This window comes from Motacilla alba, chromosome 1A (genome assembly GCF_015832195.1).
Source record: "Motacilla alba alba isolate MOTALB_02 chromosome 1A, Motacilla_alba_V1.0_pri, whole genome shotgun sequence".
In the NCBI taxonomy this organism is placed as follows: domain Eukaryota; kingdom Metazoa; phylum Chordata; class Aves; order Passeriformes; family Motacillidae; genus Motacilla; species Motacilla alba.
The window spans coordinates 56,201,578-56,219,991 of record NC_052031.1 but is presented as its reverse complement, the minus strand read 5'-3'; the positions used below and the strand labels follow the sequence as shown (position 1 = coordinate 56,219,991).

The 18,414-nt window shown below is 40.8% G+C and overlaps 1 protein-coding gene across 2 annotated transcripts; it reads left to right on the top strand.

Moving 5' to 3' along the window:
- Positions 1-3,799: 3,799 nt before the first annotated feature.
- Positions 3,800-16,519, top strand: CMAS (cytidine monophosphate N-acetylneuraminic acid synthetase). 2 transcript variants are annotated; one of them, XM_038155129.1, is made up of 8 exons: positions 3,800-4,024; positions 6,662-6,804; positions 7,054-7,209; positions 9,847-9,980; positions 10,851-10,945; positions 11,626-11,797; positions 13,295-13,445; positions 14,199-16,519. In XM_038155129.1, exons 1-8 carry the CDS (start codon positions 3,864-3,866, stop codon positions 14,471-14,473), a joined length of 1,287 nt encoding a protein of 428 aa, XP_038011057.1. In that variant the 5' UTR covers positions 3,800-3,863; the 3' UTR covers positions 14,474-16,519. The 2 variants fall into 2 exon arrangements, with proteins under 2 accessions (XP_038011057.1, XP_038011058.1); XM_038155130.1 differs by lacking the exon at positions 7,054-7,209.
- Positions 16,520-18,414: the final 1,895 nt, after the last annotated feature.

Below are 18,414 nucleotides of genomic sequence, written 5' to 3'. Positions count from 1 at the left end.
GAACACCTCTGGGTTTGTCCATTTGCTCTTACACATGGACATGAATGAATGGATTTCTCTCCTCAGAAAAACAATAATCTGGTAGTTTATAGCAACTGAGTGGTGGCCAGAAAGGAAGCTCACAGATTTTACTATTCCCAATGGAGTAATATGGCATGGAACATATTTTTTTAATAGCTTTATTCCCACTAATTTTACTTCTTGAAATTATTTCATTTCCTTGAAATGATCCAGTTTGGCTCTTCTTGTTCAGGGACAATTGGGAATGATAAAATGGGGATATTAGTGAGGAGAAGGGAACATGTGCAGGTCCAAGACCTTGTTCACACCATGGGATGTGGGAATGAGTGCTGCATTAGCTGGTGGTGATGGAGGAGCTGAAATCCCTTCCTCCACACTGGGAAACCTATTCCTGCACACCACTTTCATGATGCCCTAAACCAGGGTACATGTCCCAAAGATGCAGAAAGCATTATATTCTTTGTTCTGTTCTCCACTTGTCTATTATTAGAATTGCAAATGGTCTTATCTCCCTGAGTGCTGTGACCACACATTTCCTCCAGGAGCAAGATGTCAGAACAAACACAGAGAAAGGAGTTGGGATGTATTTAGCTGAGTAATGTGTGCTCAGAGCTGAGTTTCATCCTTGGATGCTGGAGCAGGCGGCTGAAGAACCCTCTGAACCAGGCAGAGTTACTGAGCCCAGAAAGCATAAAATGCTCCCTGGGCATTCACAGAGAAGGGAAGGGCCTGGGTACTATCCCCTCTGTCTGTTCTGGCAAATACTGCCACACAGCAACAGTTTAGGTAGCTGGAGACTCAATTCAGAAATGCACTCTTGATCTGAACTAAAATATTGATACGGATACATTTGAACCATTTGTCAAACACTTGATCCTGGGGTAAAAAAAAAAAAAAAAAAAGCTGGAATAAATAATCAAGAAATTTTGTTGAGCACATAAAATAAATTAATAGTCAATAAAAATTTACAGAGAATGAGTCAAACAATTATAACTTCAACCTACAAACCCAGACCTGTGGCTAGGAGGAGATGGAGTAGATGCCCTCTATCATAAGCTCAGTGAAATTCTCAATAGCTTTCACATAAATAAACTATAGGACTGTGGTTTTCACATAATGATTTAAATGTGGGGACAGGGCTGGTTGCTTTAGGAATGACTGCAGGAAACTTCCTTGGGGCACACACAGCCAGAGGCAAAGGCAGAGGGTTGGAAGACTCTGGCTGCGCCCCAGCTCTAATAGAAACAAACCATAGCTCAAAGCAAGCCAGTGGCTGAATTATGTCAATGTTGCGCAAGAAAAAGTAAATGACAGAGGTGTATAAATGAGGAATGTGAAGCTGTAATCCTTCTGCTTCACTCCCTTGCAATATCCTGTTTAATTCTGAGCACTACATTATAAGCAGCCCAGAGGAGAATAACAGTGATGATGGGAAGTCTGGAAGATCTGAACCAGAAGAGTGAACCCACAGGTCTGATCCTGAAAAGGAAAAGTCCAAGCTGAGATGGGGCCTGTTTTCAAAAAGGCACATGCCTGCTGAATCTAATCTCCAGATGTGTTTTGGATAAGACAGGAATGAATGGACTCATATTACAGAAAAGAAGATTTAGTAAAGATTAGGAAAATCTTTGCTATCATACAAATCTCCATATTGCCCGGACAAGTTATCCAGTTAACATCACTGATAGTCTTTAGGACTGGGTTACATACATGTCTATGAAAAAAGACAGAAGTATTTAAGATGTTTGTTTGAGGACTGTTTCAGCCCTGTGAGTGAAAGATTTGTTTTTGATATGAAGAGAAAAAAAAATTAATCCGTTTTAATTATTCACAGACCTGTAAAAATATTCTTACTAGCTGAACCCCATCTAGTATGGCATCTATGATATATGCCAGATGCCCTAATGTCACTTCATTTCTCTGTAAATGAAAATTGAACCCAGACTCAGCTCCCTGCTTGGGATATTGCTAGACTATGGGAAGAGAACTGAACTGTATTATGTAGCTGAAGTATTATTGTTGATAAATCATAACATTTTTCACAATGAGGTGAACCAAATTACAGGTGGTTTTAATTTCCTGACTGTGGTCAAGAATGGGCTCTCCAGACATGCGGTGGGGTCAAGAAACCACTGGATATGGTACTTAGTGCCATGGTCTCATTGATGTGGTGGTGTTCATTAAAAGTTTGGACTCAATAATCTTGGAGGTTTTTGCCAGCTTAGTCTTTTGTGGGCACAGAAAACTTTGACAGAAGCATAGAGCTAAATGTGTGCAAGTTTGAATGTGGCAGAGGTTTAAAATCCTATAGTTTAAAAAAAAAAAAATACATGGAAAGTGACCTACAGGAATCACACTCCTTAGAACCTTACAGCTACTTATTTCATCTTATAAAAAAATAAAGAAGCCTGAAAGGTGCTGCCTTGATCTGCAAAGTAGAAGAGCATGCTCTCTATTTCTGCTGGGTCTCTTGGAACACTTCAGAAAGAACATACAACCCCCAGTATGAATATTATTCTTAAATGCCTGCCTACTGAGGAATGTAATGGGAATGTCTAGTTTGGCAGTGATAGATAAGGTCCTTTTACTTCACAACACGTCTTGAATACCCAGAGGACATCAGTCACCCACTTGTAGTATGTTTTCACCATGGACTGACATGGGACTGAGTCCTGAGTCTCCAGGAGTGACTTTGTGACTTCTTCAACAGCCTCTACTTTCCACATTCTAAACTGTATTAAACCCTAAATTCCCCTGCAGCCTTATGTCACTAGTAGATTACTTTATTTTGCCCGTTCGGTTTCTATAAGACAGTTGGACTAGCAACACCGTGTGTTTTTATGCTTTAATACACTTTTAGGAAGTGGGAAAGAGAAGCAACGAGCACTTTCCAGCTCCCCTTCCCACCACGAGGCTCCGTGTGGCTGCTCTGCCCTCTGCCGGGGCTGCTCAACAGGGAAGGGAATGAGGCTGGAGAAACTCTCGGGATTTGGGGACGGAAAAAAGCCCCGAACTGTTTGGCACGGTGCTCGGGCTCACCTCCCGGCGGCCGGGGCTCCGCGGACTTCCCTTACAGCCATGACCTGTGTGCCCGCAGGATGGCAGCCGCGTCCTGCGAACCTCCGCAAAGAGCTGCAGAACCACAGGATTACCATATAATTATGACTGCAGTGACCTCTGGAGATCACCCTGTTCAATCCCCTGCCCAGGCACGGCCACCTGGAAGCAGGTGACACAGGAGCGTGCCCCGGTGGGATGGAATGTCCCCGGAGAGGGAGGCTCCAGGCCCCCCCTAGGCAGCTGTTCCAGGGCCCTGCCACCCTCAGTGCACAGAAGTTCTTCCTCCTGCTGAGCTTCTTGTGTTTAGTTTATGGCCAGTGCTCCCTGTCCTGTAACTGGAAGAGTCTGGCACCATTCTCTTGGCAGCCTTTGAGATATTTACATGCATTAATGAGATTCCCTCGCAGTCTTCTCTAGACTAAAGAGATACACACCGCAGAGGTCCGTCCGTCCGTCCGTCCATCCATCCATCCATCCATCCATCCATCCATCCACCCATCCATCCTGCCGTGAAAGTAGGCACGAAGACCGGGCTTTGCGGGGCATCTTGTGCCAAAATAGCACCCTCTCCTTCCTAAAGGCTGGACGATTCCCGAATTCCCCCTCGAGGCCCCCACACAGCGCGTCCCTTCGCTGTCCCCCCGGCGTAACCCCGCCCTCTCCCCGCACGCATGCACGGCAGCGCAGGACTACATTTCCCGGCATGCCCCAGGGGGCGGTCCGCGTGCGTGGCAGGGCGCGGCGGGAGAGGAGCGGAGCGGGACAGGGACAGAGTCACGGCCATGGATGCGGGCGAGGGGCGGCCGCAGCCCCACCTGGCCGCGCTGGTACTGGCGCGGGGCGGCAGCAAAGGGATCCCACTGAAGAACATCAAACTGTTGGCGGGGGTGCCGCTCATCGGCTGGGTGCTGCGCGCCGCCATCGATGCCGGCGTCTTCCACAGGTGCGCATGCGCCGTCCTCCCCGTGCCTCCCCTTCCCCCGGCAGCTTCTGGTTAGGGATGGACGGGTTGGGGAGTTCTGGTTCGGGATGGACGTGCTGAGGGACCCTGGCCCAGGGAGGGGTTGAGGGAAGCCGCCGCTTCTTCAAGAGCGTCTTAGGGATGACTGTCAGTGTCTGCAGGAAAGGCTCAGAGCAGGGACCAGGCTCTGCTCCGTGGGGCCCAGCAATGGGACAGGAGAAGCGTCAGGAACTAATGCCCACGAAGTTCCACCTGGACAGGAGGAAGAGCTTCTTTACTGGAACAGGATGCCCTGGGACGGTGTGGAGTCTCCCTCGGTGGAGATACTCAAAAGCTGCCTGGATGGAATCCTGTGCAACCTGCTAGAGCAGGGAGGTGGGACCAGCTGACCCGCTGTGGTCCCTTCCAGCCTGACCCATGCTGTTACTCTGCCAGTGAGGCAGGATTGATCCTCACTTAAGGGGATGCAGTTACTGTGGCACCAGGTTAAGGGTCAGGCAGGGCAAGCACCCTGTCAAGAACTCAGTTGTCCCTTCCTGCTGAGGGTGAGCAGCAGAGGAATGAAGAAATTAAAGTCTTACACAGTAAATTGAAATTAAAGTTTTTCGGATGCGTGGTTGGGTGGTCACTAGCTGGTGATGTTGTAAATATTGATGAGTTTACTTTATTAAGACATCTGCATTAAATGGGACTGCCAGGGTAGAGGTGATCTCCTGTGAACTGCTGAAGCACAGGATGACTTTGGTTCGTGGTCATCTGGCTACTCAGGACAGCGTGCACTGAGCGTGGCATCTCCAACGATGGAGACCCCACAGGCCTTCTGTTCCTTTCACTGCGCTCACCCAGAAGAATCTTCCTTATTTTTTTCTCTACTTGCCCAGCAGTGAAGTCACCTCCTTGCTGAGATGTCTCTTTCAGTGTCTCCTGGTATATGTGTGCTCCCAGGCCCAGTCATCGTGCTGGCTCCTGCTGAGCTTGCTTCTGTTTTCCTTTTTGGTATCAGGGAGCCCACAGATGGACCCAGCACATCAGAAGCAGTCTCACTCAAATGTCAAGTGGAAGGAGATAATCTTTTGTGCCCATGTGACACAGAAGAGAAGCTCAGTTTGTGGCCAAGTGCCTGAAACTTCAGAAGCAATAATTAGAGCTAGATAGAAACACATATGTTGTTGGTGTTGAGAATAGAGGCATTACAGATTTTTCTGCAGGAGCAAGACTGAGGATTTTCTACACATTTGCTGGTAATTAAAGCCATGGTTAGGATGTGCTCGGTGTGTAGCACACTTAGGGGCAGGTTCCCAGTGCAAACCTGCTGCATAATGCTCAGAGCAAGTCAAGGAGAAATGTAGCCCAGCTAGATCTGGAGCACTGTCTATATCATAGCTGCTCTGTCATTATCTGGCCTGGAAAACCTTCCTTTCTGTATCTGAAAAGCAGAGCATACAGCACTCTGTTTTATTTTTAATAAATAAACAGACAAGAACATTTCTGGTTACTGATAATTTCTTAATGATTGTGAATCTGTACTGCTGAATGACCTGCTGTGGCTTCTGTTTGGCATCTGAGTTTTCCCAACAGGAAGCCAGTCAGGGTTGTGCAGCCTGACTTTGAGGCATGGCAGGTGCAGTAGGTGGTCATGCACCAGGTTTGCCTGGTCACCTTTGGAACAGCTGTGCAAGGTACCTGTTACACAGCAAAACTCTGGTGGTTGAATGGGGAATGTGTACTTAAGTTCACCATCCCAAAGCAGTTTCTAGAAAACACCTCTTGTGTGTTTGTTCTCATGGGTGTGACTTGACATTGCTGTTGTTGTCACATATATTTTTCTTCTGATGATCCCACAATGTCTTCAGGGGAGGAAATGTAACTGCAGCACCTTTTGCTGTGGACAGTGCATTGAGAATGCCAGCATTGCTGGGAAAGGAAGGGTGACTTTTCATAGCTTTTGTTTTTACAACTCTCACGCCTTTTTGTCACCACAATGACAGCAGTGGCTTCACACTTGCTCAGTGTTTGTCATCACATGATACTCAGAATTAGCCCTTCCTTTTGTAAATGTTTGTTTTCCCTGAGCAATTGCAATCTTGCTTTACCAGTACTGGAAGTTTTCTGCCAAAACATATGGAACTTGAACAGCTCCTTCTCTGGGAGTGTATGGAGCCCAATCAACACATTTTAACACACTTGCAGCATAAACTAATCTTTCAACTTTGTGGCAGTTTTACTTGTTGTAAACTAAACTCTTACATGATTCTGAATGCCACATCTAACACATTCACAATTAATAGATTAGTTAACATGCCTAACAAATTCTTTGTGCTGACACTGAATTTTTCTGGTATCACTTCTAAATTTTATGTTGCTTAAGTTTCCTGCATGAAATGCAACTCAAGATTCAGATTTTACACTCTGGTATTTTTTATCCCCATTTTTAAAAACTGCTTGTTTGACTGACTGGGATAGTTTTATTAATACAAATACAAGAACTAGTTCCTTTTATTGCAAGGTGTAATACAGACATAAACAAGCTGGGTCTTTTTTCAGGTTTAATTACAACAGGCAAGTCAATAATGGTGGGATTTATTCTTTATATTAATTTCTGTCACTGTCTGCCAACAGTGTATGGGTTTCCACAGACCACGATGAGATCGAGAAGGTTGCAAAGCAGTTTGGTGCTCAGGTCCATCGCAGAAGCCCTGAAGTCTCCCAAGACTCCTCCACTTCCCTAGAGGCCATCACAGAGTTTCTCAATCATCATCATGGTAAATCAGGGATGAAATATGCTGAGCTTTTATATTGTAGCCCCAGAGGTATGATGCATTTATTATTTGGAAAAATAAGTAAAGCATCGAGTAAACAAAACTCAGAAATATTCAGATTCTCCTTTTTTTTTTGTTGGTTTTTTTTTGTTTGTTTTTCTTTTGGTGTGTGTTACTTACTCATACCACACTTTGCAGTTGTGTTACTAAATACATGAATCGTTTCATAAATGTCTCTTTGTTTTTCTTTAGAGGTTGATATTGTAGGAAATATTCAAGCAACATCTCCCTGTTTACATCCCAGTGACCTTATAAAAGTGGTAGATCTGATCCAGAAGGAGGGCTTTGATTCTGTCTTCTCTGTTGTGAGGAGGCATCAATTCAGATGGAGTGAGGTAAAGAAAGGAGGTAATATTTAGATGTTTCTGGTTACAGTTATACTTAACTTTTTTTTTTTTTTTTTCAAATTCTTGCTTTTCATAGCTATCCTATTTTAGGAAGTGATGTCTGAGGCATGGACTGAGTTCTCTCTGAAAGATTTGAGATGGCTTAGAAATTCCTTCCAGGCACTGGTATCTTGATACATTACTGAGCATTGCTCAGCCTTTCTGTAACTGTTCTGTAGAAATTAAAATTATAATAAAATTATATTAGCTTGTCTAAGCTGAAGACAGAGTTCAAAAAAACCCTTACATATTACTTCTTCCTAGTGGGTATTCATGGGTATTCAGACACGACACTGAGGTCCTAACTAGAAAACTGTTTGTTCTTGCTATGCAGTAGCTGACAAATTACAAAAATGTGAGATAAAATCTTGGTGAGGATGGGACAACAATCTCTTGGCCTAGACACTTCGTTTTTGTTTCATCCTGATAATTTGGCTGCTGACTTATGTCACGTTGCAAAATGCCTTTGAGTCATGAGTGCTGAGCTCATGTTGGTTAGCTCATCCAGAAAAATGTGACTGGTTTTTCCCAGAGAAAATATGCCCCTTAGCTACAGTGGCCAAGATGACCAAAAACTGACATTTTACAAATAAAGATTGCACCTTGGTTTAGCTATAAAGCACTTTTTGTCCTGGTACAAAGAGCTATTGCACACATTTTGTATGTTGGTGCTTTTTATGTTTCACTGGTAAAAGCAGAAATTTTTTTATTTTTTAAATATGGTTATTTCAGGTACTCTCACACTGAGTTTTGGTGCTTTTTCTAGTTTTTTTAATTAAAGTTACTCAGGCATTACAGTTATTTTGTTAAGATATAAATTGCTTCAGATGAATTTTTTTGTGAGTTAGAAAGCATCATGCTGTTAAAGAGCATGTATAATAAATGAGGCCTGATCTGAGAGATAAGTTGAAATAAAAGTTAAGCCTTTGTTTAGAATAAACACTTGAACATTGTTATTGTTCCCCATAAGAGGAGAAATAAGTGATACTTTTTGTTTGTGCACTGTAAGATTAGTATCAAAAGCATGGGTGGCAATTTCAGGATTCTGTGGATTGCAGTTTAGCAAGCCACATGCACATCTTGAGATGCTGGAAGGGACAAATGGGAAAGAGTGAATCTCATGTGGATCTGCCATGTGGCTTCCTGAAATGGTTGTGTCCCATAGGCATATTGTTAAATGAGAAAGCCTCGAGGCCTGCCTAAAAAAAGAAGTAATTCTTCTGCACAAAATGACACCCAAATGTTTTTAATGTGATGAGAGATAAGGAATTATTCAGCTGCAAGGACTGAGGAGAGCTGGAAACACATTGTGCCAACATGAGCAGCTTAAGGATAAATGCAAATGGCCTTTCAGATGTGTGATGTTTCAGGTGACCGTGATTCACAGCAGCGTTATACAATGGTTTTTCTTCTTTTTATTTTTCCATACAGCTTTAGAGTACTAAAAGAATTTAATGGGGTTTTTTTAGTGTAGATCTGTTGCTCCTTCTTCATTAAGGTTTAATATTGATAGACCTTGAAAGGGAAAGGTATCTTTCTCTGACTGGAAATATTTACTTCAGTGAGCACAAAGCTTTAGCTGGTTATGAAACACAAGGGATGTGTGTGTATCTACTAAAGCCTCAGGATGTTTTGGGTGTTTGAGAATGCCCTCTAACTTTCTCGTGGTTACTGGATTGTGAGACCTGGTGAATTTTAGCTGCTTTGTACATCTGGATTGAAGGAGCTTAAGGACAAAAGTCTCTGGTCCTTGATTTGGTTTCTGCTGCATGTACAGCTGTCACTGGTAATAATATGGGTTCTTTTGGGGTGGTGTTTGTGCAGACAGCTGTTTGTTTATTTGTGGACACTTATGAAGAGTTAATGCATATCCTTAGGTAATGCATATCCAATAGGATATATTTTGGGGAAGTCTCAAGATGTTTTCACCAGCAAAAATTATTCACATATGCTCTTTTTTCACCTTCCAGATTTCAGGCTGGTCCTTTCAGGTATCAGAATGCATTCAGGCATTCCCATGTGCAGTAGGAGTTGGAGTACAGGAATAGTATTTCTTTCATATTGGCAAGGACAGTGTGGTAGAATGTCCCTTCTACTCCTCGTGGGAACGAGTTTTGAAGCAAATAACCTCTTGGGTTTTTGTTGTTGTTTTTGTTTGGTTGGTTTGGGTTTTTTTCTAAAGGGATAATGAAAAGTTTTCTTTTTCACTGCTAGGCATACATAGTAGTCCTCCAGTTTATCCACACTTCCAAGAAAGAGAAGCAATTCAGTGATTCCCCAGAGAAGTTGTGGATTCTGTGTCCCTAGAAGTGTTCCAGGCCGGGTTGGATGGCCTGGAATGGCCTCTGAGCAACCTGGGATAGTGAAAGGTGTCCCTGCCCATGGCAAGGGGTAGGAACTGGATCATCTTTAATGTCCCTTCCAACCCAAACCAGTCTGTGATTCTTTATAAATTTAAGCAGAAAGAGGCAATAATGAGAGAAGTTGGTGACTGAATTATACCCTTAATTTTTCAACAGAAAGTTATTTAGGTTGTTAAGTGACTCTGAACAGGAATTATTTGAAGCTTTTGTTGTAATTTTTTTTCCTCTGTTAACAGAAAACAAGATGACAGAACCCCAAAACCTGAATCCAGCAAAGCGGTACCGGAGGCAAGACTGGCCTGGGGAGCTCTATGAAAATGGCTCATTTTATTTTGCCAAGAGGCATCTGATTGAGAAAGGCTACTTGCAGGTTAGTACTTCTGGTTTTTCATGCTCTTCAGAATAATACATCTACTCTTGCTGTAGAGGGTTCTGAATTCAATACTCTGTTTTGATTTCTGATTAAGTCAATGTGAAATAACAGCACTCTGACCTCAGAACAGTTTGCTAATTATTTGCAACTTAGCAGGGCTAGTTATAGCTAGGGCAGTTCCAGTGACAGCATCCTCCATAGCAAATAAATTTATGCAAATGAATGTCTTATATAGCTTTAAACCTAAACCAATACAATACTGAGTTGAGTTTTGCAGGAGTTCACCAGTGTATCTTAGAATTCATTTTAATGGCACTAAAGGTGTGAAATTGAGTTTCAGTCAGTGTCAGAGCCTTGTCATAATCTGTACATTTCTGTGTTCAGCCAGTTTCATCTTATGCCAGTTGTTGTACTGTAACTTTAACAGTCTTTTTCCCTTTCCTGATGTTTACATCCCAATGTAGTGGTGCAGAACAGTACTGGGATGTGTTGAATATATTTCCCTTGGAAATTAAGTAACAGTAAGCAAATAATAAAATATTTTTCCTAAGCAAATGCTGAAGGTATTACTATTAAAAGAGCTTGTGAAATTAGTGTGATGTAATTGCTGTAATGCATAACATCTTGCACACTTTCTCTAGTTGTAAAATGGAAGTAGTTATTGACTATTTCTTCAATAGTTATTAACTGTTCCTTCAAATGGTTCTCTGTCACTGGCAAAAACATAATTGATGGTTCACTTTTATATAAGCCATGGTGGCCAGTGTGTAACCAGGCACTTGGCTTTCATTGCACAGTGCTAAATTGTAGAGGTTTGTGTTTGTGTTGACCCAAGCATAAAATTTGAGTGGATTTCATTTCCTTTAGGGTGGTAAAATGGCCTACTATGAAATGCGTGCAGAGCACAGTGTGGATATTGATATAGACATTGACTGGCCTATTGCAGAGCAGAGAGTGTTGAGGTAAAAGCACTTTTTATTCCCTTACTTCTTTGATGCTGCTTGTTCAAAGTGTGGTCATGTGAATTCATAATGAATGGAATGTAAGCAATGGAGATCAAAGATAATTGGGCAGCTTTATTTCTGCCCAGGATCTTTTCCTCTCTCTGTTGAAATCAACTGAATTACCTTTGTTCCATGGTGGGGTTTTGGTAGTTTGATTTTTTTCCTTAAAATTCAGCTTGGTGAAGAGTGTAAGCCCTACTATGCCTCAGCAATGTGTCAGCATCATCTCTGGCTTTCCCAGCTGAGGTGCCCCAGATTTCCATGCTCCAGATCACTATAACTGATGCCCAGGAATGGGAATGTTTGTGTAGAGGGCATGAGCTGATTCCACCTCACCAGCTGCCTTTTCTTTGCAGCTGCTCTACGGAAATAATGGGTGGGAATGAAGTATATTTTCTGTCCCTCTTTCATCCTAATTTTTAATTGGATGACATAAATGAACTGTCTTTTGGATGGTTCTGTTCATTTCTTTGAAGAGGGACAATATAGTTGGAGAGTGGTGATGATGAGAAAAAACATTAGAAAAGAAGAATTTCAAAGCTGAGTCTTCTGTCTGAAGGTTACAGTTGTATGGGAAATACTTGGGGTTTTGAAGTGTGCAAAAACTTCCATGCTAAAAAGATAATTTCTTTGTCTAGCTTTGGATATTTTGGCAAAGAGCCACTAAAAGAGGTGAAGCTCTTGGTTTGCAGTATTGATGGATGCCTGACCAATGGTCGCATTTATGTGACAGAAGATCACAAGGAAATGGTCTCCTACGATTACAGAGATATTGTTGGCATTGATCTGTTAAAGAAAAGAGGAATCCAGGTAAGTGCTGTTCTGAAGAGTGAGCCTTCATGTCTCATGTAACCTGCACATTTAAAAGATTTTAAAAAAATAAATTCTTGAAGCATAGAAGTTGAAGTTTTTTCATAGTACTTGTGGTCAAGCAGCATAATATATTGGTTGGGACAAATGTTATCCTCAGAACTCTCAGAGGAAAATAAGTGTTTTGAGAAAGTTTTCAATCACAGTAATCACAGCATCTTTCTCCATTTCAAAGAATCAGAGAATGGCCTGGGTGGGACCATCTCGTTCCATCCCCCTGCCATGGGCAGGGATGCCTTCCACTATCCCAGGCTGCTCAGAGCCCCATCCAGCCTGGCCTTGGATACTGCCAGGGATCCAGGGGCAGCCACAGCTTCTCTGGGCAACCTGTGCCAGGGCCTCACCATCCTCACAGGGCACAATTTCTTCCTCATATCCAATCTAAACCTCCCTCTGACACTTTGGAGGCATTCCCCCTTGTCCTGTCACTCCAAGCTCTTGTAAAGAGTCTCTCTCCATCTTTCCTGTTGGCTCCCTTCAGGCACTGGAAGGCCACAATGAGGTCACCCCAGAGCCCACTCCTGTGAAATGGAGTAGATGTTTTTCAGCAGTCCCTCAACTTCTGGGAAGCCAGAGGGTTAGGAAGCTTGTAATCACTGTTTTGTTGACTGTGGGAGCCTGTTCCCATATCTTCTTTGACTTGGAATGTTTCATTGAAAACCTCTAGGTCTTTGTGCTGCACTTTTTTTATTTCTAGTATATTTTGCTGATAGAATCCTACCTTTTGCTCCTCTTCATTCTGTACTTAAAATCAGTGTCAAGCATTCATTTGTATTTAAAAGCAATTAGGGAAGATAAGCTTGTCTACGTCTTTGACAGAAAACCTGAAGGATTTGCATCTGAGATTTCTAAAACTCCTGCTACAATTATCTTCTGGTTTTAGCTTACCTTGTGCACCATTCCTGAAATTTCTAATTTGGAATGAACTTCCAGAGATAAACGTGCTGTGCTGCTTCAGTCTGTGTAGTGTTGGTTTGATGCTCTGAAATGGTGCTATATATAAAGTTATATTATAAATTAGAGGGGCCAAGGAAAAAAACTTTATGTTCTATTTTGGCAAATATTTCAGAAATCTTTCTTGGGAATTCTCTGATTCCACATTGTGACTTAATTATATGATACTGCACTAGATAGTCATCATGCCACCATACTGTGATATTTAGTATTTTATTTAGTACATGTTGCATTTAAAAAGACAAATGTAAATTATTTTTGAACATCAGGGAGGGCTGCAGAAAGGTATTTCACCTTCCTAAGGGAACCTCAAGACTCTGTGGTTTTGGATGCTAATCACTTCTGCTCTGAGTCTTGGAAATCAGTCATTCAGTGCTTTTCCAGAGAGAGCTTCTACAAGCAAAACTTGCTTTTTTGTTGTAATAGTAAATCAACTTATATGTCATATTTCTTCAGTGTAGAACTTTAATTTTATTTCTACAGGTTCGAGTCATCTCTGACAGAGATTGTTCAAAAACACTGTCAGCCATGCAGCTGGGATGTGTAGCAAAAGTCAGCGTAACAAATAAACTACAGATTCTGAAGGACTGGCAGGAGGACATGGGTTTGAGCTGGAAGGAGGTGGCTTACTTAGGTCAGTTCCTTTTCTTTTGGTTTATTCAATTTAAATAGCATAGACAAATAGAATCATTGTACTGCTGCTGAGCTTCAAACCACTTTTCTCTTTGTAAATACACTGAATTTAATGGGATTGCTGTGCACATTGGAACACATGATCACCACAAGCAGGTATTTTATGGCCTGTTAGGGTACAATCTAAATGTTGCAGACATTGATGAATCTGTGTAATTTGGTAAGCGAAGTCTTCACTGTTTTTCCAGTGGGATATAGGAAAGCTTTTGTTTTTAGGAAACATTTTGATATCAAAATTTTGATAAGCATACACTTAGAGCTGACAATTTTGAACTCATTCTAGTTCGTTTCAGAGGGATATTGTGTAGATTATGTTCTAAAATGGTAATCAGAAATGGACAGAATTAGAACTGAAAGCCATGTGCTTCTGTGCTATTCTGCATTTCGGTTACAGGCTGAGTGAGGAGTCCTGCCAATGCTTATTCAGCTGCTCACATAATTTTACTGCTCTTAAAAGTAGCATTCTCTTGCCTGAAGATTGGGAAGTGTGACCATCATTTATATGGATTACCAAGATTTTCCAACACCTGACTTGCATGTGCAAAGTGCTGTTGAGCTGCTGAGATGAACATTGTGACCAAAAAAAAAAACAAAATCAAAAACCAGATCAATGCATACCCAGAAAAACCCTGAGGAAAATACTGATTCTTTCCCTTCTGTGATATTTGGCCTTGTCTGTCATCTTCCTCCCCAGGAAATGAGGAGTCTGATGTGGAGTGCCTGAAGCAGGCAGGCATGAGTGGTGTGCCTGCTGATGCCTGTGCTGCTGCTCAGAAGGCTGCTGGTTACATCTGTAAGAGCAGAGGTGGCTGTGGAGCTGTGCGGGAGTTTGCAGAACACATATTCCTGCTCTTAGAGAAAGTGAACTCTGCAAGGAAGCAGCTGGAAGAAATCAGCTCAGCAGGGATGGAAATGGGGAGAAATGAGAACAGCAGGAAAGGAAATAAGGAACGGATGGAAAAAGAGTAACACTGCTGGTCAATCCTGCTTTTCTTCCTCAGCACATCCATATCCCAAAGGAATGCTTACCTTTCAAATTTTACAGCACAGTAGCATTAAAAAGGTGTCTCCCCCTAATTCCAGGTCCCACATTCATGATTATATGCTGAAAATATTATCATATCCATGATGGTTTTAAAAGCCATTTAAATGCAATGGGAGGAATGCTACAAGAGAGAGTGCCCTGTAAATCTGCTCTTAATCATCACACTTGTCCTACAGGCATGATGCTTCTTTATTTCATAACCTGAAATAAAGGGATCAATGATTTTTCAGGGATCAATGATTTTGCATTACTTGAAGATTTGTAATTCAGGCTTAAAAAACCTAAAACTTCTGTCAGTTTTGCTCATGTGGTTTGCATTTCTTTTATCAAATGCATGGTGTTGTGGTTGTGTGATTGCATTTTACAAGCTTTGTCCTTAGCAAGGAACAGTTTTAATATGTGCTGGAGAGGTCAGGTGTAAAACACTTACCAATAAAACTTCCTCCTCTGTTTTTTGAAATACAACACAGTTATTGTAAAACAAGTTAATATTCGTTTAAAAAAAGCACTTCTAATGTGTTCAGTTTGAAGCTCTTAAATAACTAAATCACATTTGGAATTGTGCCTCTTGGAATCTGTTTATTTTGGGTTTTATTGAAGTGGCTAAATTAATATTTTGCCAAATTTGGAGTTAAATTTCCCATTGTCTTTGAGATCTTCGCAGAAACTCAGCTTCTTTCTATGAAGACTATATTACAACCTCAATAGAGTTAAAGCCAAATAAAAGTCTTTTAAGTTTATTGTATGGAAAAGTAGCTGCTGTTAAAAAAAAAAAACCCAAAAACTACAGTTGATGTGGGTTTATATAAAATATATATACAGAGTACTTTTACCATGTCAAAACATTGGTTTACATGCTTGTATTTATTGAAAATAGGATGTGTATTGTACATTGCAAATGCAATAGTATATATCAGAGTTAAGTTCTGGTTTGGGTTATGCTAAAAAATAAAAATACCCATGGTACACTAGCAATTACAGGTGAGGTCAATGATAATGGCTTGTCATTTTATTTTGTTTCTCTGCTAAATATTGCATTGTATAAATAGTTATACTTGCAGTATATCACCTGATATATTGGCCTCTGATAAACTTTGTGTTTACTTTCTTTCAGAAAGCAAAATGTTGAACTGAAATTATTTACTGCCTATCTACAGTTAACAGATAAATTGTTTATTGTACTAATCAGCTCCAAGTCACCTAAATTTAAGTGTCTCAATCATGTTTTAGGGTTCTGTGCTGGATAAATCCCATGGACTTTGACAAGAGGAGAGCCACATTTTGGACATCAATGTTTTCACTTTGATGAATTCTTGTTTAGAAGAACATGGTATAATCTTACATTGCAAAGAATATGAAGGATAAAAGAGCTCTAGAGACTGTTTACTAAAAAAATATGTGGGATGTGCAGGACCTGCTTCCTGAAAGGTTCAGATTTGTATTGCCCACACTGTAGTGGAAAGTCTTAATTATAGGGTAGGAAGAGGGATGCCTTAATTACTCCTCTTGATTTTACGGAAGAGTCTCAATCATATGAAGGATTTAGGGGTCAGAGAGGCAGAGACAGTGAAGGTAACTCTGTCACCTTAGAGGTGAAATCCCAAGTCCCAGGAAAGCTTCAAATGTGTAGAATAATTTTCCAAGGCCTGTTCCAGTACGTGTGACACCACAACTGCCTTTGATTGGAGGGATATTACTCATTCAGAGTAGATTTCAATGGTCAGTTTTGTTATTCTGGGCTAATCTTGAGATCATCTTTTGGCCATGTGAGCTATTGGTTTTTTGCTTCAATTAACCTGGGGTATTTCAAAGAAGATCTTAGGTAATGTGGGCTGTTCTGTCGTGATTACATGAAATGGAAAAACAGGAAACTATGTAAATATTTGTAATAAGCTTTTATGAAAAAGTAGCTGATTATCTCAGATTTTAAATAAACATTTTTCTTTAGTCTTTTAAGTAGAGAATGGTTATGGGCTGGCTTGTGGTGAGTTTCTGTACTGCAAATCAAATGCTCCCAAGTTCATGTGCCACACAAATGATTTACAATGGCAAAGGTGGACAGACTTAATGCCCAAATTAATCCTTCACACCTTCACCTACTTCTGACTCTTTTTATCTGCTTTTACTCCTATTCAGTTTATCTTCCTCTCCAGTTCCTGTTCGGTGATGCAACAAGTTCTGACTTCAAGTCATTTCAAATCAATATGAATCACATATATCTCAGCCTATTGAAGTCAGAGATATGTTTGAATACTTGCTGATTTCAAGTTTTTAAGGCTTTTAAACCTTGATCACACATTTTAGGTAACTAGTTTTTCCAGAGTGTATGTGGGGGAAGATTTTTGGGTTTAATTTTTTTTTTTTCTGTTAGTTTGGTCTTTCTGAAGAAATAAGTCTAAATTAGTCTAATTCCACCCAGCAGGACCAATCATCCTAATTGTTTTCATTACAAGAGCAGTAATGCTGTACAGAAGAAAAACACCATTATGGGTGAACCTGATGAATAAATGGGTTAGAAAAGCTTACCAGTAATACACTTGTCTGAAAAATTTTTGGATGGTGGGTTTGTTCTCTCTCTCTTGTTTTGGGACAGGTTGGTGTATCCCTATTTCTGATTCTAGGTATATTTGTGGATGTGGCTCTGGTTTAATAGAGCATTCCCCCTTCTGTGGGGGAGGCATGAAAGAGAATGAGCAGTGAGCAATATGAAGGTAATGATACCAAATTATTCAGGTTAGTAAAGAGAGGGCCTGGTGAAACTGAGAAGGTATATATAAAATAAGCTGAGCTTAACTGAAAAAACAATCCTAGCATAAATGTTAAAATATCCATTTTCACAGATCAGTTATAATTCAGAAAAGTATCTAGTGCTTTGAAGTGTGCTAGGAGTTGAAGAAGCAGAAATTATTAGAAAAAGAATATATAGTAAATAGGATAAAAATAATTAATCCACTGTATAATTCAGTGGTTTGTGTGTATCTTGAATACAGATAATAATGTTTTGTTTATTTTGTGTTGAAAAGGCTGTAGCCTTATGTATTCCAAAGGGAATAAATGTGGGAGGATAAAATGGATGATGTAAGACAGGAATCAGGTTCAGTCGCAGCAGTAGCTAAACCAGATTTCTTCACTTTGGACTGAAGGGAGTTGTGTTAAAATATCTGTAAAATTAAGGACAGGAAGCCATGGAAAGGGTACTGAAGAAGCTAGCAGTGACCAAAATCAGGTGCCTGAGGAATATAAATTTACTATGTTGTATTCAGTGGTGCTTTCCAGTTTTTCTGTGGCCTCAGCACATTTGCAGCTCGTGGATTTCCAAAGTTGGACATGGGTTACAGACATTTACTGAATCTCAGAATACTTAGAACAGGCTTGGGCCATGTGTTTCATGAATCTGACACTTGATACAGTTCTGGTTCTGAACCTTAGATTCTTCCTCCTATTTCTTGGGTAGGAAATACCCAACTGCATTGTATTTTTATTTCACAATATATGTTAGTGGTTCATTCCACGTCAGTGTGTAGCTCTGACACAGTAAGCAGAAGGACATGCCATTACTATTATCAATAGGAGTAAACTAATCTTCAAAAATTAAGGAAAATAGGGCAAAAGTACACACAGAATTATGTAAGAGTACAGGTACCTTGGATGAATCAGTGGTCATTATTATCTGTAGTTAGAGATACAGTAAATTGCTGTGAAAGTTCTTGGCCTAAATGTACTCAGAGGTTTGGAGGACATTCTGGAAAATACCACATTTTTCCTGATTGTTCACATGCTTTGCAGACAAGTTTCTGGCCTAAATTGAAATATATCTGGACTAGTTATGGCTACTCTTCTATTAAACATGGAAATAGTATCTCCA

Coding starts and splice junctions, on each gene's coding strand:
- CMAS (XM_038155129.1), top strand. CDS start 3,864: ATGGATGCGGGCGAGGGGCGGCCGCAGCCCCACCTGGCCGCGCTGGTA. Junction 4,025..6,661: donor GATGCCGGCGTCTTCCACAG/GTGCGCATGCGC, acceptor GTCTGCCAACAG/TGTATGGGTTTCCACAGACC. Junction 6,805..7,053: donor GTTTCTCAATCATCATCATG/GTAAATCAGGGA, acceptor GTTTTTCTTTAG/AGGTTGATATTGTAGGAAAT.